The sequence below is a fragment of the Sardina pilchardus genome, chromosome 19, assembly GCF_963854185.1.
Source record: "Sardina pilchardus chromosome 19, fSarPil1.1, whole genome shotgun sequence".
In the NCBI taxonomy this organism is placed as follows: Eukaryota; Metazoa; Chordata; class Actinopteri; order Clupeiformes; family Clupeidae; genus Sardina; species Sardina pilchardus.
The window spans coordinates 20388303-20411076 of record NC_085012.1 but is presented as its reverse complement, the minus strand read 5'-3'; the positions used below and the strand labels follow the sequence as shown (position 1 = coordinate 20411076).

Below are 22774 nucleotides of genomic sequence, written 5' to 3'. Positions count from 1 at the left end.
CATGGTCCCGTTCCATTTTGTGATTTATAAGCAAGCAGTAGGTGCTTTAAAATCAATTCTGAGACTTGCTGGAAGCTAGTGCAGGGACATACTATAAGTATTGGAATGATGTGGTCAGTCAGTTTTTGATGAGAACCCTAGCTTACTCATTTTGTATCACCTGAAGCTGTTTGATGGTATCTTTATGAAGGACTGTGAAATGTTAATTGCAGTAATCGACCCTGCTGGAGATAAATGCATTCATGAGTTTTCCTAAACCACGTTTTAACATCAGACCTCTAAGTTTGGCAATATGTTTCTAAGTTGTTAATTTAATCAGTATACTGACAAAGAGATTCATGGGGACCATGGTCTTTAGGCAACAGTCCATGGTAGACTGAGCATCTAAGCCACAAGTGGAAGAGTTAACATTCCATTTAGCAGTCCATCAAAATGAACACTCACATCACAGCCCATGTCTGGCTGTTTTATAGTATACAATTACCCTGCTATGATCATGTTCTTCATCCTTAAGGTCTCATGTTTCATCTGTGCAGGAATTAATTTGTTCATATAATTTACATTGCAGTCTTCACCATGGGTGATGCGTTGATGGCGGAGTTTGGGGCGGCGGCCCCATTTCTGAGGAAGTCCGATATGGAGCGTCTGGAAGCCCAGACTCGCCCCTTTGACATTAAGAGGGCCTGCTTTGTGGTGGACCCTGAGGTTGAATACGTGAAGGGAACGGTCCAAAGCAGAGACGGTGACAAAGTCACTGTTCTTACTGAGTTTGATAAGGTAATGCGTGGCAAATACATTTTAAACCTATTTCGGAGTTGTTAATTACTGACCTTACTGAATCACTTGCATTTATTTTAAAGTTTACTGTATAAATGCAATTTTGGAAAGTTTTTTTTATACACTCTTCTCAGAGTACATTTGTGTTGAGCTGTTTAGAGTTATGATCACATATGTTTAGCAGAGATGATGGAGATGATTAACCAAATAATTATTTTCCTATCACACAGACGGTCACTGTAAAAGAGGCAGACGTCCACCAACAAAACCCGCCAAAGTTCGATAAAATTGAGGACATGGCGATGTTTACCTTCCTGCATGAACCTGCTGTGCTGTTTAACCTCAAAGAGCGTTACGCAGCCTGGATGATCTATGTGGGTACAAACATGAGGCTCTGTCCCATAGTAGCAAAAACAACTGACCAAACTTACCATATGTTTCTTTCTGTTGACTTACCGTAAACTGTTGCCTTATTTGTTTCATAATCAATAGTATGTTTATTTGTACAGACCTACTCTGGGTTGTTCTGTGTCACTGTCAATCCCTACAAGTGGTTGCCAGTGTACGACAAGGAAGTTGTGGCTGCTTACAGAGGCAAGAAAAGAACTGAAGCCCCTCCCCACATCTTCTCCATCTCTGACAATGCTTACCAGTACATGCTCACAGGTAAAACAACTTCTGTTAATAATAAAGCTACTGTTTTGCAGTATATTGAAAATTGAAAAGGGCTATAAATAACAATACCTATGTTCATCAACAATTCATCATGTTTCTCATGAATTGGTTTTACATCAACATTTCACGCTTGTACATTACACAGACAGAGAGAACCAGTCTGTCCTCATCACGTGAGTATAATCCAGTTTTTGGTTCTACATGTCTTGCTAACCCTGTTGACAAGGGAGTGAACCTTTGTTTTCACCAACAGTGGAGAATCTGGTGCTGGAAAGACTGTGAACACCAAAAGAGTCATCCAGTACTTTGCTAGCATTGCAGCAACCACTGGAAAGAAAGACCCCTCTCAGGAGAAAAAGGTAACTCAATTCACTGTTTGCTGGTCATCATTTCCACTTTAACCGGATCTCCCCACTCACTCACTCTGGATACTCACAATTTCAATTTTTTTCCTGCCCTAGCGTTGCAATGGACATAGATTTTATGCTAACTTGAAATCACTGGTGCATCTTAACCAATCATATTGATCAATGATTCCTAATGTTATTTCCCAATTTCCCTAACCTTTACAAACAGCTGATAAACCGCAGTGGCAGTCAAGAAATAATGTATTCACCTTTGCTGTATAAATGTATACTGTATTATCAAACTGAAAGTTTTCATGTTTGTAGGTATGGCTATTACCTTTTACCACAGGCAATTTTGATTTTAAAATGTTTTAAAACATGGACACATTGAAATGATCCAAACTAGAATCTCAATTATATGAAAATTATATGGAGACACTAGTGTCCAAGACGTAATAGAAAGATGAGTTGGGGGGCGCTGTGGCGCGGCAGGCTGCAGCGCCGTACCATTTGCGGGTCCGAGTGCCCACGGTAGTGATGCGCGGGTCGGGTATTTTTTCAACCCGCGGGTCCCGCTTTTATGAAATTATTTAGCCCGCCCCAGCCCGCCCCGCACCACTGTATCTATTTTGACAACCCGCCCCGCCCCGCACCCGCGACTATTACATACTGGGCATTGTAAGTGCTTGGAAACATCGCCTGTAAACTGGCAACAACAAAGGCTATAATTATGAATATGGACGATAATCAGGTCATTATAACAAGATGATAGGCTACACATTTAAAAAATCTAGAAATACACAGCAAAAACCTACAAAGCAGCGTTTGTAATCTAGGCTAAACATTATAGCCTACGAAATACGTCCGAAATAAAACAAGGATTTGTATAGGAGATTGAGGCGGCTGAAAACGGAGAAGAATTTGAAGACAGTCAGTGTTGTTAATTTGCTCCTGCACAGATAAAGATTCATCAGTTTGGCTAACTTACTTGTAAGCTTAGTATAAATTGACATTTCAAATAGCCTGTGACAGTCGAACAAACAAGTTAGGCTATGCATGTTTGTGCAAAGTAGGCTAACGTAATGTGGAGCCATATGGAGGAGGTGGCTCATTGAATTGAAAAGGTAGGTTAAGGAATTGTTTGGGAAATAATAACGGCTAGTCATTGCTGACGTTAGCAATGCATTATCAGAGTTCGTTTCTCTGTCATTATGCTGAGGAAAACAACATTAGCACTTGCCATTGAAAGCTATAGCAGCCTGTTGCTGTTCCTGTTGGATCCTGCAGCATGCTGGCAACCGCGACTCAGAGGGGAGGGAGAGGCGATACGCCGCGCAACAGTATTTTGAAAGTAATTGCAGTGGGCTAGCCTAGCCTACTCGTTTTGCCCACAATCCTACATACGGTTCCTTTAATATAGGCTATAGGGAATTGCACGCAAAATACATGGGTTTTAAAATGTAATTTTATTTTTAATGACCCGCCCCAACCCGCCCCGCAAATAAAGTGATAATTTCTTTACCCGCCCCAACCCGACCAGCGGGTTACGGGCCGACCCGCGCATCACTAGCCCACGGGGACCCAGGTTCGAATCCGGCCTGCGGTCATATCCCGATCCCACCCCATCTCTCTCTCCCACTTGTTTCCTGTCTACCACTTCACTGTCCTGTACTAATAGAGGCAAAAAAAAAGCTAAAAAATATACTTTTAAAAAAAAAAAAAAAGAAAGGTGAGTTGATATATTGTGTTTTATTTTCCCAGGGCACACTGGAAGATCAAATCATCCAGTGTAACCCTGCTCTGGAGGCTTTTGGTAACGCCAAGACCATCAGAAATGACAACTCCTCCCGATTCGTAAGCCATCTATTGATTTCCAAGTCATTGATTAACTTAGACATCTTCTCTTCTGTCACTGTCATGTTTAATTTTGTTGTGTCACTCATGCTAGGGTAAATTCATCCGTATCCACTTCGGTGTGAGTGGCAAGCTGTCCTCAGCAGATATTGAGACCTGTAAGTAAATACGCCATTTTTGGTTGTCTTCATCTGTTGAGACCATAGGTATGGCTTGAAAGTTATAATTACTCTCCAATTGCCTAGATCTGCTGGAGAAGTCCCGTGTCACTTTTCAGCTCAAGGCTGAGAGAGACTACCACATCTTCTACCAGATCCTGTCCCAAAGGAAACCGGAGCTGTTGGGTGAGCAGTATTTGAAGAATTTGAAATAAGCGTTTACTTCATTGTTTCCTCAGCACAGTTATTGCTGCATTATCTATTCTGTGGTCTTGCTTTCTTCAGAGATGCTGTTGATCACCTCCAACCCCTATGACTACGCGTTCATCTCCCAAGGAGAGACACAAGTAGCCTCTATTTGTGATGCTGATGAGCTGATGGCCACTGATGTGAGTAGGCCTGCTTTAACTTTCCCATATACTCATACAGAGGTATGTTGGGGAGTGTAATTAATTAATTGATTGATTGATTGTTTGTTTAATTAATTAATTATGGGAAGGCTATTTGCACCCCTGGTACAATTAGCAGTGTTTGGTATTGGCCAAGACTATTTGTACCAGGGGTTTAAATATTTGATTAAATATTTGATTTGTTACAGGATGCCTTTGATGTGCTGGGCTTTACTCAAGAGGAGAAGAACGGAATTTACAAGCTGACAGGTTCCATTATGCACTATGGTAACATGAAGTTCAAGCAGAAGCAGAGAGAGGAGCAGGCAGAGGCTGATGGCACTGAGGGTGTGTAGTAATTTCTGATTTTGGATGTAACATATGTTACAGTTAAATATGGGCAAAAGTGTAACTGTGATATTTTCACTCCAGATACAGACAAAGTCGCTTACCTCATGGGCCTGAACTCTGCCGACCTCATCAAGGGTCTGTGTCACCCAAGGGTCAAAGTAGGAAACGAGTGGGTCACCAAGGGACAGAATGTAAATCAGGTAATATCAAAATTAAGAATCAGAGCTCTTGTGATATTATAGTATTAAAGTATTATAAATATTGATAGTGGTTAACTACACTAAGTCACTAATATGCTATTTACAAGGCATAGCTATTAAATATACACTATGCAAGATCTTTACCTAAATACAACCTCTACAAAGCCAATTTGATGGTAAACAAACTTGTAATAGGGGAAAGTAAGAAACGAGTGGGTCAACAAGGGACAGAATGTCCAGCAGGTAGTATTCCTGTGATCATTTTAAGTATTATAGCTGTTACTAACTACACTGTCATTGATGTGTTATGTATAAAGTATAGCTATTTAGCAACAGAGTATATCATAACCCATGCCTGTTTAAAGGAACATGCTGACTTTTTGGGACTTAAGCTTATTCTCTGTATTTCTCTGTTAGATAAGTTAGATAAGTCGAGGCATACAGTACCTATCTCATCATTAGATACTCCTAGCCTGACGCACCCATCGCTAACCTAGCGTAGCGCAGGTGCCTCTAAGTGGCCGGCTCCAAAAGCCTACACTTCCCTTTTGACAAAAGAACGCCAACATTTTCCCACTTACACGCTGTGATTTTGTAGTTACGACATGTGCAAAACCAAATAATGTAAAATGAGACAGCCATTTTGTAAGCATATACAGTACATACTTGGAATTATATTTTCATTCAGGCAAAGCACTGCTCCTTGGGGCTTGAAGTAGAAACACAGGAGCTTTTCAGGTGCTACCTGCGAATCACTCTGCACAAGTAGCAGTGCTTCGCCTGAATGTGAACACAGTACCAAGTATGTACATGCTTACATAATGTCTGTGTCTCATTTGACATTGTTATTTGCACACAACATAACCATACACACCACAGCATGCAAATAGTAAAATGTTGGAGTTATTTTTCCACTATTGGGAGGTGTGGGCTATTGGAGCCAGCCAATTTGAGGCACATGTGAAAAGCTAAACTTGCGGTGTGTACGTCAGACACAAGATAACAAGGGTATGTATCATCTAATCTAGCTCAGAGGAATACAGTGAATAGGCTAAAGCCCAAAATGTTGGTGTGTTCCTTTACAAAATGTTCAATTCTGTCATTAGTACAACTATCACACTTTATTTATTGACCATTTTCATTTCTCCTTAGGTGTACTACTCTATTGGAGCCCTGTCCAAGTCAGTGTATGAGAAGATGTTCAACTGGATGGTTGTCAAAATCAACCAGACCTTGGACACCAAACAGCCTCGTCAGTACTTCATTGGTGTGCTGGACATTGCTGGATTTGAGATCTTTGATGTGAGTCCTAAACCTAAAGACAAACACTATCATTTTAGGCAAGATATATAATATTAACAAAAATGTCCATTGTCTTTCAGTTCAACACCTTTGAGCAACTGTGCATCAACTTCACTAATGAAAAACTGCAGCAGTTCTTCAACCATCACATGTTTGTGCTGGAGCAAGAGGAGTACAAGAAGGAGGGCATTGAGTGGGAATTCATTGACTTCGGCATGGACTTGGCCGCTTGTATTGAGCTCATTGAGAAAGTGAGTGACACTCACACGGATCTTTGATGGCATACTGTAGATCACTACTTAGAACCACTCTTGTATTATTTGTGTGGTTGTAAAATGTTTGTAATCATCATGCATCCACATTCTTTCCTGCATAGCCCATGGGTATTATGTCCATCCTTGAAGAGGAGTGCATGTTCCCCAAGGCCAGTGATTCAACATTCAAAGCCAAGCTTTATGACAACCACTTGGGCAAAAATGCCTGCTTCCAGAAGCCAAGGATTGTCAAGGGGAAACCAGAGGCCCATTTCTCCCTGGTTCACTATGCTGGCACTGTTGATTATAACATTGGCAACTGGCTGGTGAAAAACAAAGACCCTCTCAATGAGACCGTGGTCGGACTCTTTCAAAAGTCAACTCTTAAGATGTTGTGTGCTCTCTTCGCTGGCTATGCCGGTGCTGACTCAGGTATTCTGTCAATCTTTTCCTAATCAATCCTGTGACATTGATAAATCACCATCATGTTTATGTAAACAGCTGATGGAGATGTGATATTTTAATAGCCCAGGAGTCTGGTGGTGGTGGTGGTGGCAAGAAGAAGAAGGGTTCTTCTTTCCAGACTGTGTCTGCCCTTCACAGGGTAAGTGTTGCTGGTCAAATTAACATACTAAAGTGAGGGCATTTCTTAGCATCACATATCTTCTTTTTAATAATAATGGCCCAAGTAGGATTCTGTGCAGACTGATCATTTTCTATTTAAATGTCTGAACTACAGGAGAATCTGAACAAGCTGATGACCAATTTGAGGTCAACTCACCCACACTTTGTGCGCTGCATCATCCCCAACGAGACCAAGACTCCTGGGGCCATGGAGAATCCTCTGGTCATGCACCAGCTGCGCTGTAACGGTGTGCTGGAAGGCATCAGGATCTGCAGAAAGGGCTTCCCCAACAGGATCCAGTACGGAGACTTCAAACAGAGGTTGGGCCAACATTGATTTCAAGGGAGGATTTGGGATTTTTTTTTTAGATGTCTGCATATTTCAATGGGGAGGGGGGGGGGGGGAGGATTTAGCCAGCTATCAAGCTATCAAGTAAGGTCTTGATCGGAAACAATGCCATTGTTTGAAAAAAAAGTGCATGGCCAAATTAGTAATACAACAGTACAATCATTCTTCTTGGTTTTAGATACCGTATCCTGAACCCCAATGCCATTCCTGAAGGCCAGTTCATTGACAACAAGAAGGCAGCAGAGAAACTGCTTGGCTCCTTGGATATTGACCATGAGCAGTACAGGCTTGGCCACACTAAGGTATTGAGGGTTTTAACTAAAATCTTGTATATTGGCACATAGATAGACTCTGGTATGTCATATGATTTGGTAGATGAGGATTTCAGCTATAATTATATAGTAAAATATACTGTTATATGTTACCTGTTTTGACTCTTGTCAGGTGTTCTTCAAAGCTGGTCTCCTGGGTGTCCTTGAGGAGATGAGAGACGACCGTCTTGCTCTCATCATCACTGGTATCCAGTCTAGAGGCCGTGGACTTCTTGCCAGGATTGAGTTCCAGAAAATTGTAGAACGCAGGTGAGAATAACCTCTAAAAAGAATAACAAGAGGTATATACAAGAGTATCACTGGTATTAGGTGCTCATATACTTATACTCACTAGAGATCTTCAACACCATACACAGATACTATTTCTTGGCAACATTGCATTAAAAACCATATATTCTATATTTATTTTTCATTGAAATGAACCAGTTATACATTAAGGTCATATTCATATTACTTTATTGTACATTAGGTTATTTATTTTAATAACCAGAACACATCATGGAAATAAAACCTCACTTGAAAATTGAAAGAGAAAGACCGATTTAAGCATTAATTACATTATAGGGACTCACTACTGGTGATCCAGTGGAACGTCCGTGCATTCATGGGTGTTAAGAATTGGCCTTGGATGAAGATGTTCTTCAAGATCAAGCCCCTCTTGAAATCTGCTGAGGCTGAAAAAGAGATGGCAAACATGAAGGAAGAATTCCTGAAGCTGAAGGATGCCTATGCTAAATCTGAGGCTCGCAGAAAAGAGCTGGAAGAGAAAATGGTTTCTGTTCTCCAAGAGAAGAATGACCTGCAACTTCAAGTCCAGACTGTGAGCATACAATTAAACCAGTAACTATCTATTAATCAGTAAAGGTTTAAATGTAACTCATTTTCAAAAGCATGTGCACATATGTTGGATATAGTAGTCATATGTCCATATGTGTAGCTTAAATCAATCTATACTTCAACCAGTGACTTTAAATAAGTCAGTGAAGGATGAATTGCATTGAGGATCTACCTATTTAAATTTATATTTATTGAAAAGCACATGCAAATATGTCAGATATGAAGTCATATCTACTTTTTGTAGCTTCAATCTGTCAATCTACAATCTATTTATCATCACAGGAACAAGACAGTCTTTGTGATGCCGAGGAACGATGTGAAGGTCTGATCAAGAGCAAGATCCAGCTCGAGGCCAAAGTCAAGGAGCTGACAGAGAGATTGGAAGATGAAGAAGAGATGAATTCAGAGCTGACTGCAAAGAAGAGGAAGTTGGAGGATGAGTGCTCTGAGCTCAAGAAGGACATTGATGATCTAGAGCTCACACTGGCTAAAGTGGAAAAGGAAAAACATGCCACAGAGAATAAGGTCAGCGGAACCGAACATCTCTCTAATTACCAAGGAAAATATAATGAAAATAATCAAGTCAAGTAGTTAAGTAATCAAGCAATCGAGTAATTGTTTGGCAATTGTCTGTTTTCCTTTTAGGTTAAAAACCTGACTGAGGAGATGGCAGCTCTTGATGAAATCATTGCCAAGCTGACCAAGGAGAAGAAAGCACTGCAAGAGGCTCACCAGCAAACACTGGATGACCTTCAGAGTGAGGAGGACAAAGTCAACACTCTGACTAAGGCCAAAACCAAGCTGGAACAGCAAGTTGATGATGTAGGCAATACAAATAGGCACCTATGCATCACTGCTTTAAATAAATGAAGACACTTACATTTTTTTTTTTCATCCTAAATAGCTTGAAGGATCGCTGGAACAGGAAAAGAAACTCAGGATGGATCTTGAGAGAGCTAAGAGAAAGCTTGAGGGTGACTTAAAGTTGACCCAGGAAAGTCTTATGGACTTGGAGAATGACAAACAGCAACTTGAAGAGCGAATGAAAAAGTAAATACAAATCAGAAAATCATCTATAATAAATAATAATTATAGAGAAAACATATGTTCCATTATTTCTTTTATTTGCCTGTTTTAACACAGGAAAGACTTTGAGATCAGTCAACTGAACAGCAAGATTGAAGATGAACAAGCTATGGCTGCCCAGCTCCAGAAGAAACTGAAGGAGCTGCAGGTGAATCAAAAATAAAAGTTGATTAAAGGAATAGTTCGGAATTTTGGACATAAGACCTCATTTCCAACTTTACCGAGGTGATATAGGTCGGTGGAGACCGTTTTTATCGCGTTTAACCCCTTCCTTCAGTTGCAGCGTCTCCCTTTGCTAACGCTGGTTCTTAGCTAACACATTTCTACGGTAACATCAGTCTGACATCAACAACAGTCTTACTCACTCCACCGCACACCCGAGACAAGTAAATTAAAACGTCAGACTATCGATATACGTGTCCGTGTTGATAGAATAATTTTAGAAATAAAACTAGCCTTGCAACTCAATGATTTATTACATTTTGAGGGACTAGTTTCTCAATATCAATCCGCCACTGCCATACAGGGAACAAAGTAGGCTATTGCAATGCGATGCAAGGTTAGTTTTATTTCTAACATTGTTCTATCAACACAGGCATGTGCATTGATAGTCTGACGTTATCATTTATTTGTTTCGGGTGTTCTGTGGAGTGTTTTCAGTGGCAGGCTGGATGCTACCGTTGACTTGCGTTATCTCGGCACCTAGGTTAGCACGAGATGAACGCTGCAACTCAAGGAAGCAGAAATTCACTGAAAATGGTCTTCACCGATCTATATCACCCCGACTAAGTTGGAAATAAGGTCCTATGTCCAAAATTCCGAACTATTCCTTTAAGATATCAAATACAAGATGTTGTGAAAACATATATATCTCTGAACAAAAAAACAAAAAAAAAAAATGAAGTTCCTATTGTACTCTCCCTAGGCTCGCATTGAGGAGCTGGAGGAAGAGCTGGAGGCTGAGAGAGCTGCCCGAGCCAAAGTGGAGAAGCAGCGGGCAGACCTGGCCAGAGAGCTGGAGGAGATCAGTGAGAGGCTGGAGGAGGCTGGAGGTGCCACTGCTGCCCAGATTGAGATGAACAAGAAGAGGGAGGCTGAGTTCCAGAAGCTACGCAGAGACCTTGAGGAATCCACTCTGCAACATGAGGCCACTGCTTCCACACTGAGGAAGAAGCATGCAGACAGTGTAGCTGACCTCGGTGAGCAGATTGACAACCTTCAGAGAGTGAAACAAAAGCTTGAGAAGGAGAAGAGCGAGCTCCGTCTGGAGTTGGACGATGTTGCCTCCAACATGGAGCAGGTCGCCAAGGCCAAGGTTTGTACAAAATTACTACAGAAAGAACTTCTACAGTATCACTGAAATATCTATATGACAACAGTTTTCAAGAAAATAGTAAATGAGAACAATGTTCTATATTATTTTGTCAGACAAATTTGGAGAAGATGTGCAGAACACTGGAGGACCAGATGAGTGAATACAGAACAAAGTGTGAGGAAGGCCAGCGTGCCATCAATGACTTCACCATGCAGAAAGCCAAGCTTCAAACTGAAAATGGTAAGTCAAAGTGGTAAAACAATATATTCATTTACCATTTCAGAAAAAAAGAGAAGAAAAGCATTGAAAATGTATACTTTGCTCATCAAGGTGAGCTTGCAAGACAGCTGGAAGAGAAAGACTCACTTGTTTCTCAACTGACAAGAGGCAAACAGTCCTACACGCAGCAGGTTGAGGATCTTAAGAGACAACTTGAGGAGGAAGTGAAGGTATTAATAACACACTTGCAGAAAAGAATATATCTTACTCTCAGAAAAAATAATTCAATTGTTATTATTGTTACTCTATGGCTATGGCATATCTGACGGACTTGTATCTGATCCTATCCACAGGCCAAGAATTCACTAGCCCATGCAGTGCAGTCTGCTCGCCATGATGCTGACCTCCTGAGAGAGCAGTTTGAGGAGGAGCAGGAGGCCAAGGCTGAGCTGCAACGCAGTCTGTCCAAGGCCAACTCTGAGGTGGCTCAGTGGAGAACCAAGTACGAGACTGATGCCATCCAGAGGACTGAGGAGCTAGAAGAGGCCAAGTAAGGCGCCCTGATGTGATTGTGTTTGAATTGTTTAAAATCAATAGTTAGACATGGCATGTACATTTGTCACTCACTTTCAATTTATTTTTCCTCAGGAAAAAGTTGGCTCAACGTCTGCAAGATGCTGAGGAAGCTGTGGAGGCTGTCAATGCCAAATGCTCCTCCCTGGAGAAAACTAAGCATAGACTACAGAATGAAATTGAAGATCTCATGGTAGATGTAGAGCGATCCAATGCTGCTGCTGCTGCTCTAGACAAGAGACAAAGAAACTTTGATAAGGTAATAAAACAGTCAAATGGTCCTAACACAATTGTCAATATGCCTAACATAATTTCTCAGAGACTTGACAATTTATGCTTGAACAGGTCTTGGCTGAGTGGAAGCAGAAGTATGAGGAGTCCCAGACTGAGCTGGAGAGTTCCCAGAAAGAGTCCAGATCTCTTGGCACTGAGCTCTTCAAACTCAAGAACTCTTATGAGGAATCTTTGGATCACCTTGAGACCATGAAGAGAGAGAACAAGAATCTCCAAGGTCTGTTTGATCCTTCAATAAGACAAAACATATGTAATTGTCAAAGTGACGTCACACAAGTAACTAATCTTCATCTGCTTTCCAGAGGAAATTTCTGATCTCACTGAGCAACTTGGTGAGACTGGAAAGAGCATTCATGAGCTTGAAAAGGCCAGGAAGACACTTGAGCAAGAGAAGGCAGAGATCCAGACTGCCCTAGAGGAAGCTGAGGTACATTCATAAAGATCAAGATGATCAGAAAACTATTTTCCGTCTTTGGTGGATAGAAAAGGATCCTTGATTTAAAGAAGCATACTAAGCAGATTTTCATTTCATATATCACCACAGGGTTCCCTTGAACATGAGGAGGGTAAAATCCTCAGAGCTCAGCTGGAGTTCAATCAGGTCAAAGCTGACATTGAGCGTAAACTTACTGAGAAGGATGAGGAGATGGAGCAGGCCAAGAGGAACCAGCAGAGAGTGGTGGATACCCTGCAGAGCTCTCTGGAGTCTGAGACTCGCAGCAGGAATGAAGCTCTCAGGGTGAAGAAGAAGATGGAGGGAGACCTCAATGAGATGGAGATCCAGCTCAGCCAGGCCAACAGGCAGGCAGCTGAGGCCCAGAAGCAGCTCAAGGGTCTTCATGGACATATGAAGGTAAAACAATGCAGCACAGAGCTCTATAATTCCATTGAGTGTCAAGAAATCGCTAACTGCATAGGAGCACATTCTTAAACGTAACAGCTAATAATTCACCTCTAGCACTTTTTGGTCATTTCTTTTAGGCCCTGATCTATTTTTCAATATTCTTAATTCACTAAGTGAGTATATGTAGTCAAAGGCATCTTGAAATAATCCATGTATTAGATTATATCCCATACATCCATTTAGTCTGAAAAGTGTCGTTTTGCTTACCATTTCTTCATTAACTACCTCTTTGGATAGCATACACTCAAACAAGAGTTCACTGAAACAAGGTTTGGCTGAATATTAGCAATCTAGAAAATAAATGTTAACATTTCTAATGTGTGTTCATTGCAGGATGCCCAACTGCAGCTGGATGACGCTCTACGTAATAATGATGATCTCAAAGAGAACACTGCTATTGTGGAGAGACGCAGCAATCTGCTGCAGGCTGAATTGGATGAGCTCAGGTCCCTGGTGGAGCAGACTGAGAGAGGCCGGAAACTGGCTGAACAGGAGCTGCTGGACGTCAGTGAGAGGGTGCAGCTGCTGCACTCTCAGGTAAAATGTTAAATTGGTGGTTTTCAGATCTACTCATATGACAGATTATTTCATAATGTGACACAGACCATTGTAAACATTTCTGTCTTGTCACACAGAACACCAGCCTGCTGAACCAGAAGAAGAAACTGGAGGGTGATACATCCCAGTTGCAGAATGAAGTAGAGGAGGCTGTGCAGGAGTGCAGGAATGCTGAGGAAAAAGCCAAAAAGGCCATCACTGATGCTGCCATGATGGCAGAGGAGCTGAAGAAGGAGCAGGACACCAGTGCTCACCTGGAGCGCATGAAGAAGAACATGGAGCAGACCATCAAGGACCTGCAGCACCGTCTGGATGAAGCTGAACAAATCGCCATGAAGGGTGGCAAGAAGCAGATCCAGAAACTGGAGTCCAGGGTAAATGCTGTGCTTTTGCTAAAGAGTTTTTTCTAATAATCAGTGTTCAACTCCAGATAATTACAGGGATACATATCACCATTTGTTTAACATTTGCTTTATTTGTCTACATTTAGGTGAGAGAGCTGGAGAGTGAGGTGGAAATGGAGCAAAAGAAGGCAGGTGATTCTGTGAAAGGAATCCGTAAATATGAGCGTCGCATCAAAGAGCTCACCTATCAGGTATATTAAGTTACTGTACCATACCATTACCATACCAAAAACACTTTTTACAATACATAATGCTAAATGCTAACACAAAATTGACTTACTTCTCCCATCCCGTAGACTGAGGAGGACAAAAAGAATTTGCATCGTCTTCAGGATCTGGTGGACAAACTGCAGCTGAAGGTCAAGTCCTACAAGAGAGCATCAGAGGAGGCTGTAAGTGAACATTTTCTTCTCATTAGTTTTTCTTTCATCAAAGTATTTTAATGTATTAACTGCTGAACATTCAAATAAACAATAAATTCAATTGTTTAATTTGTTTGCACATTTCAGGAAGAGCAGGCCAATAGCAACCTGGGAAAGTTCCGCAAGCTACAGCATGAGCTGGATGAGGCTGAGGAGAGAGCTGATATAGCTGAATCTCAGGTCAACAAGATGAGATCCAAGAGCCGTGATGCTGGTGGCAAGGTGAGGGCAACAGTTGCCATTGTATTGCATACTAATACAGTATATCAATATCATGGCCATGACCAGTACACATATTTCTATAATACACTAGACTATATCTTTAGCCTTTAGCAGCACTGGGCTCTCCCACAGTGTTTAATTCATTCATTATCGTAAGGGCTCAAAATTGGCCCTAGCCACCTGTGAAATGCTTGCCTGTAAAATGTGAAAGTGGCTGCTAGGTTAATAGTAGTTCATTTTGACCCCTGACAATCATGTTTATTCACATATTGCTGACAATATTTTTTGCTCCATCACAGAAAGGACACGATGAAGAATGAAGCTCTCATGATGGACATGAAAAGTGAAAAGCTCTTGTTTGCTGTGTTTTAGTTTTCAGTACGGTATGCATACCAATACAATCACTTAACAAGTTTTTTCTGTTGTTTGTACATTCTTAAGATCCATGCAGAAAAAATCATCAACGACCCCACCTAGGGGTAAGAAGGTTATACACTAAAATAAGGGCATTATTTTTCTTTGATGTTATGAAGATAATTGTCCCATTATGAACTTAATGAAACTGACAGTATTTGATACGCCCATATAGCAGATTAAGTGGTCTAAATGAAGAGTTTCCAAACCAAAATTCTGAAAAAGCTGGGACGCTGTGTAAAATGCGATATTTTCACATTTTCAAAGGGGAAAAAAATATGAGGGTCACATTCATAGAATTTGGGAGGAATCTTTACCACAACTGATAAACCTGAGTTTCAACCACTACCACTGGAGTCTAAGCCTGGTGAGCTGTACTTCCCTTTCCTGTCCTGTTTAAGTTTCTCCATTTCTTTAAACAATCAGGGTCAAGTAGTATGCTGAAATTTCTGACAACAGGAGAGAATTTGACAAGTGCACTGATGATTGAGACTGAAACAAAGATTAGGGGTTTAAAGAGAAAGATTTATTTCTAGAACTTAACTGTGTTAAGTTCTAGAAAGTTCATGCATCCAGAGTCAGATAGGCAGCAGGCTTGTGCAAAATTCAGAATTGAATTGAGAATGATTCCTAAATTCCAATTCAATTCTTGAGTTTGAATTGAATTTGAATTGAGGTCAAAAACAGGATGCAGAATTACAATTCGAATTTGAATTAAGGGAAGTAGAATTGAAATTCAATGAAATTCAAATCAATTCATATACATAATATAAGGGTACGCTGCAAATTATTTGATTCTTATCAAGATAAAAAAATAGATTAGAAGTGTTAGATCATTTATATTGTTTGAAGCGTGAATTTCTTACTTTACGTAAGTGTTCAACTTTACACCATCTTAAATCAAGCACATCTTTTTTTTGTCTCAAATAGGCATGAAATCTTAAAATGAGGTAAATACTGTTAAAATGAGATCTTTTACATCTCTCCCTCAAATTCTCATCAAAATAAAGCTTGTTTTAAGATTAAGTGACAAGAAAATTTGACTTAATTTAAGATGACATTTAAGATTTAAGATATCATCTTAAAACAGCGGTTTATGCTTATAACAACTTATGTAACAACTTTAAATATACGTAATCTAGACTTGTCACAAGCTGTGGTACTGTGGCGCAACAGGTTACAGCGTTAGTACCTTGTACTCGTCCAACTACCCATGGGGACCCGGTTCGAATCTCACCTGCGGTCATATCCGAATCTCTCCCCAACTCTTTCACTCACCTACCCGCTTCCTGTCTATCTTCATTGTCCTATCTGAATAAAGGCAAAAAGTCCAGAAAATGTTCTTCCGAAAAAAAAGGAATATAATCTGAGACTGTTTTTTAAGTAACCTCATTTTACAACCAGCATTTTATGCTTATATTAAGTATATTTTACTTATTTTGGGGATGTAAAAATTATATTTATAAGTAATCTTAAAAACAGCAATTTCAGCTAATGTTAAGTTTCCAAATACCTCTGTAGACATGCTTATTGCTAGATTTTTTATTTATTTATCTTAATTCACAAAATCTTGTCAAGTGAAATTATCTTGCTGCATGGACAAAAAAATTCACTTGTTTTTACCTCAGATTTAGTGTTTTTATCTTGTTTTAGACACCCTTTTCTGCAGTGTTTAACAATTAAGTTTCACAAAATGTCAGATATGATCTCAACAAACACACAATTTATAATTGAAAACAGTAATCAATTACATTTCCAATGTAATTTTCCCTGAACTGAATGTATGTGAGATTCAACACATTCTTCCTGTTATGGGACATGTGAATTTGTTTTGAATTGCCATGAATTGAATTCCACTTCCTGTCATTCCAATTCCAATTCAAATTCAACTTCCTGTGGGGTGGGGCCAATTCAATTCAAATTCCAACTCATGAATTGAATGGAGGCAAATTCTAAAATTCGGAATTGTGCACAAGCCTGATAGGCAGTTGCTGAGTGAACTGATGCCATGGCTATGAATGACATGGCTAAGGGGCAGGATGTCTAAGGAAGAGGAGAACTGAATGTTTGGTGCATCATTACCGATAGACAGGATCAGCTTGTTTACCACTAACAGAAGAGACAAACATCACAGGCTCTATTTTAACAGTCAGAAAAAAGACGCAAAGCTTATTCTTATCTCAACGCAGAGCTTATATTATCAATTACACTCAGTCAGTGGCAAATTTTGCACTATGTGCTTCACTTTTATTAAGCCTTGCGCCCAGGGGTGCAGCAGAAGCTGTGGTCTGGCACATGACACAAAAATCGCTACCTTACATCCTCTAAAAATGATTAGGCCACTGACCAAAAAAAACTTCAACAGCGAAAGTCGCATGTAAATCCCAGCTGAAGATGCACTTCACGAGATGTATATAAATACCTCTCTCTCAGGATAAATAGCCTTAGTATCTTTATTCAGTCATTCAGGCTAAGTTTTCGATTGTAACCCCTTGTCAATCAATAATGAAAGTAAATTAATGTGTAGTATTGTTTTGCCTATGACACAACAGTGATGATGGTTTGACTTTGCCTTTGAGATCAACTAATAGGCCAGTGCAGAATGCAAGTAGTTGCAAACAGATTTCTTCAAATGTGCCGCTGACTGGTAAAATACCGATGCGCTCTCAGTTAAACTGCTTGCTGTTAAAGGGAATGACAGATGTCACTTTCATTGGTTGATTGACTGATTGACTGAAGAACAGAAGAACAACCTTTTGGAAAAATGTGCCCAAAGTTAGATGAAACTCTCACCTGTCATCCTCACAGGGGTAAATGTCACCAAAGGTCTCCTCTGGAATGTAGCTTTAACGTTATTCCTCATTACTGTAAGTCGTTTGGATAAAAGCATCTGTTCAGTAAATAAACATATGCAAATTCTACAATTTCTCCAGACAGCAAAAAAAAAAATATATATATATATATATATATATATATATATATTTTTTTTTTTAAAGGCATCCTATGCACATTTTTTACCTGATCATAACAGCTTCAAAGTCATTTTGATAGTAAGCAAACATCTACATTAATAGGGAGAATTGTGTGCCCTCTACAGCCCTAGCGTAGCCAGCTACGAAGAACCAGCATTACATTTTCGCTGTCTCTGACCTGGGCCCGTATTCACAAAGCATTTTATCTTACCACTAAGAGTACTCCTAAATCGCGCTAGAAGATTTTAGTTAGGAGTTTTCCCTTAAAAGTTATTCACAAAGCCTTTCAGACCTACTTTTAGTAAGGAGAAACGCCCACTCCTAAACTAAAAGTGAGTCTTCGTTGCTATGGTTGACGTCATTACTCATGCACGAGCTTGATGAAAGTGACCACCTTGATTGGCTGGTGATTATAACGCGGGAATGATGGCAAACCTCCCCTACAATGACGAGTTGAGTGACAGGTGTTAGGTCTTAGCTGGTGAGAATGCGTGCGCTATGTCGGGCTGTGAAGGATGGAAGATGATGAATAAATAGGCATAGCCTTAATAAATAAAGAGTAAAGCAAGCCTAGGCTTAATGAAACACTATGGACTGGAGCAGTATATTTGCAACATGTTTTAAATTAATCTGTATGAAAACACGTAGCCTATATTTGCAAAGAGGAGAAGCGATTTAATTTAATTAGGCACAATAAGACGTTACATTTAGTTTACATGCAATGGTGGTTTTGGTTGTCGGTGGCATTATTGCATTTGCATCCTTAGTTGCAATGCACATTTATTCCCTTGCATGACAGCGAGCTCCTGCACTGCACAGTCATTTCAAAACATTGCGACGTGAGATGCCACTAAAAGCGGGTTGTGAATAGGTCTTAGTGAGTTAGAAGTCCTCTCGAGTTCTTTTACGCTGTCCTAGACTTAGGAGCTACTTTTAGGCTTAAAATGCTTTGTGAATAACTTTTAGTGAAAAAAATTAGGAGTCATAAAGTTAGGAGTGACACGCCCATTATTTTTAGAAGTTCCTCCCTAAATTCGCCAGTTAGGAGCTACTTTTAGCCCTAAAATTCTTTGTGAATACGGGCCCTGGACAATTACAAATTGCTTCATGGCAATTGTGCAATAGCCTACTATTTGCATAGAATTGTGCAATATTACCTTATCAACCAACATGGCTCTTTGGCTCCATCTTTGCTGGTTTGCAAACAAATCCACATGTGTATGTTTATCCATGAGGAAGTGCTAGTAAGAGTGGTATTTACAACCGTAAAATAAATAAACTGCACTGGATACCTTTAAAAAATGTTATACTGTATCATTCATTGTCTATAATATTTTTTCAAACACATACATACATAATGCATTTTCAAACTCATACATAGTTGAAGAAGCTGGACCACCAGCAGTGGAACAAAAAACACTTTACCAATGTACAAGGAAGCTATAACATAAACTGTTTGTTTTGACACAGTACGCAAGTCATTGTTGTCATAGAGTACACCATCTAAGTGTTGCGATTGTGATGTGAGTTGAGGTTCGATTTGAAATGACACTATTCTGTTGAAACTCACACACTACATCTGCCCTGCAGCCAATCAAATTTATTCTTGATGAATATTCATTTACTTACTGAAAAATTGGGATATACATGACAATGTTGAAACCACAAAAGGTCTGAACATTTCATATGAATTTGTTTAAGACAATTACTAACAATCATATCGCAAGTTAAAAGAAATACAATGAAGTCAAATGTTTCAAACACCATCATGACTAAAGAGCAAATGATCAGGGACCACCTGCAATGCCTTCACAGACCACCAGAGCACTGCAGGGCAGTTCAACTTGATGAATATTCATTCATTGCTAAATAAAAACCTGAGATGCTACTGAGCTACTAAATAACACTGATGTTTTATCATAGATGTATTACCACAGATACTAAATCAATACATGTGTAGTAAAGCTGCTGATTAATCATTAATCATCATCAATTCATAAATCTCTGAATCAATCTCTTCCATTACAATCTTGAAATTATATGATTCATACTGAAGGCTCAACATTTTAACCACTGGTCCACATAACACATAAGACTTGCATAAACATGTGCATTCCTAGGGCATTTCTGATGACAAATAAAACAACATTGAGCTAATGGTAACTTTGGGACAGATTCTGATTCATTTTCAGAGTATTGTGTTGGTTTTGAACATATCAACCTGAAACTCTCCAGGAAAAGATTAAAGGGTCTATACAAAATAATAAACACAACTGGGAGAAACTATCAGAGGAACTATCCCAATTTTAGGACAGCCCAAGTCTACTTGGGGTTAACTATCACATTGTTTGGAGATACTACAGTGATAAAAGGTTAAAAGGTCTTTAGAAATAGTCATGAATGTATACTATTTTGTATACAAAATAATACATAATCTATGAATAAATTGAATTGAAATATGAAATATCAAATTACCACACCCATTAACAAAGCCAAATCAAGAATTATACCATAGCATACACTCAACATAGTAAAGCCTGCTTACTTTTACACCTTGAGATCTCCTGTTGTATTGGCACTGAACTATGAGGGTCCACCTCAAGGACCAGGAAATCTTCCATTTAAGCTGCAAAAAGGCTCATCCACAGGGCTCTTCTCTATGACAAAGTGAGAAAGACAGAAATAGTATATATTTAAACAAGCATAGATACAAACATAATATTCACAATAATGCATTTTTAACCATTTGCAGGTGGTTTTTTTCACTACTTCTGCTACACTGACTTTTAATTTAAGCGAACCTATCTGGTGAGGGGGTTAAAAACAATAAGAATCTTTCCAAGTCTTTGTGCTTGTCTTAGGCTGAAATTAATGCTCTGGCTCTGGTTACTGGGAAGTAGTCTGTTGGCTACTGCCCCACTGAGATTCTCCAAGGAGATGACAAGGTAACACCTGTTGTGCTTCACTTCACAACACAACTCAACACACACGTACACACACGTACACACACACACGTACACACGCACACACACACACACACACACACGCACACGCACACGCACACGCACACGCACACGCACACGCACACGCACACGCACACGCACACGCGCACACGCACACGCACACGCACACGCACACGCACACGCACACGCACACACACACACACACACACACACACACACACACACACACACACACACACGCACACACACACACACACACTTACTAATTAATAATTACTAAAAAAACCCCAAAACATACCATCAAGAAATACAACATGTAACTACCCAATATCCAGGGGCACCACAACATATTTTTTTTCTCTTCTGGTCTTACAAGTTGTAACCCAAGAAGCCTAGGAGAATATAAGGGACAATAAAAATATATCTTTGCCTTGATGTCTGTTTTATTTGCATGACCATCTGTTGCAGATAGGATTTAAACATTTCTCAGAATCATTGACATTTACCAAGAATTTCACAGGGTTATCTTTGTATTCAAGGACAAAGGGGAAGGAGACAAGCACATGCACGGCAAACAAGATGGCACTAAGGCTTGCGTTCACTTTCTTATAACTTGAGGGACAGCAACAGGCCTTTAAGTCTCTATGGCCAGAGGATACTCCCAAGAGGGGACTATAAGACAGTGCAGTAAAACAGGACCTAACTCACACTCTCATCTGGCGTAATAATCAAGGCAAGTTGCAAACGTACCATGAACGCAGTGATATCACACACTACTTCCTGCTTGTTGCCTATGGGGACTATTTTCAGATATCACTGCGCCCATGGTACGTTTGCAACTTGCCTTGATTATTACACCAGATGAGGGTGTAGTTCCATGTCAAATCAGCCTAGAAAAACGGCAGGTTTCATTTTCAGTTGGTCTTATACATAGGCAATGGTTAGGAGTATGTTGGCTCAAAGTTAGTTTGTGAGAGTTCCTTTAAATGTGTCTAATATGTGCAACAGCATTTAAACTGTAATGAATTTTACAACATGTTTTACAACATTTAGCTCCTCATCCTCCTTGAATTTTGATCGGACGGGAAATATTTAATTTGTAATCATCAGCCACAAAACTAGCCCTAGCCACCAGTCAAATGCTAGTAGTAAGATATGAAAGTGACTGCTAACCATGTTTATCCACATTTTGTTGACAACCATCTTTTTTTTTTTGCTGTATCACAGAAAGGACATGATGAAGAGTGAAGCTCTCATGATGGACCTGTCCAAAAAGTTCTTGTTTGCTGTGTTTTAGTTTTTAGTATGGGATTTGCATTGCAATACAGTCACTTAAAAAGTGTTCTGTTGTTGGTTTGTTCATGATAAACTTGCATGTAAAAGTCATCAAGGACCCCACTTACAGATTCACAACAGGCCTACACAGAGGAAGGGGAAACGATGAACTAATGGCATTCTCTGATGATGATGATGCTATGAAGACAAATGGCCCATAACAAACTTCATTAAACTGCCAGTCATGCCTGCTGAGACTAAATCAGCAGTATTTGATATGCTCATACAACAGATTAACAGGTCTGAGTTCCATATGCACATTTCCTTGAAAAAGTATTCACCCCCTTGGATATTTCCCCTTTTATTAAATGGAAATGTTGTTCAATTAATTTGGCCTTTTTCTACAAACAAATATTCTGTTCAATATTGTTAAAGTGAAAGCAAATTTAAGTGATGTTACTTAAGTAAAAATATTTAATAGAAAATAAGTGATTGCAATATTCACCAACCTTAAAGTGACTGATCTATATCAACAGCAGTGCACCTAATGTATGCTAATAGTCTCACAATTAGTGAAATGGGGATGGCCTGAGTGCAGTGAAAGTGTATAGTATAAGTAGTCAAAGGTCCATCAGTATTCCTGCTGTTTGATTGATAATTCCACCATGAAGACAAAAGAACACTCCACAAACCACACACTGATC

The 22774-nt window shown here is 39.8% G+C and overlaps 1 protein-coding gene across 1 annotated transcript; it reads left to right on the top strand.

Moving 5' to 3' along the window:
* Nucleotides 1–572: 572 nt before the first annotated feature.
* On the top strand, nucleotides 573–14766 carry LOC134065844 (myosin-7-like). The gene is made up of 37 exons (XM_062520936.1): nucleotides 573–777; nucleotides 1008–1151; nucleotides 1287–1443; nucleotides 1598–1625; nucleotides 1706–1811; nucleotides 3561–3653; nucleotides 3748–3811; nucleotides 3899–3997; nucleotides 4097–4200; nucleotides 4410–4548; nucleotides 4633–4751; nucleotides 5904–6053; nucleotides 6134–6304; nucleotides 6430–6739; nucleotides 6835–6911; nucleotides 7047–7252; nucleotides 7459–7582; nucleotides 7725–7861; nucleotides 8177–8432; nucleotides 8732–8974; nucleotides 9095–9271; nucleotides 9354–9499; nucleotides 9593–9683; nucleotides 10461–10850; nucleotides 10964–11090; nucleotides 11181–11299; nucleotides 11423–11619; nucleotides 11718–11901; nucleotides 11988–12153; nucleotides 12239–12363; nucleotides 12481–12789; nucleotides 13174–13377; nucleotides 13476–13772; nucleotides 13889–13993; nucleotides 14099–14194; nucleotides 14312–14446; nucleotides 14746–14766. Exons 1-37 carry the CDS (start codon nucleotides 577–579, stop codon nucleotides 14764–14766), a joined length of 5817 nt encoding a protein of 1938 aa, XP_062376920.1. The 5' UTR covers nucleotides 573–576.
* The last annotated feature ends 8008 nt before the right edge of the window (nucleotides 14767–22774 follow it).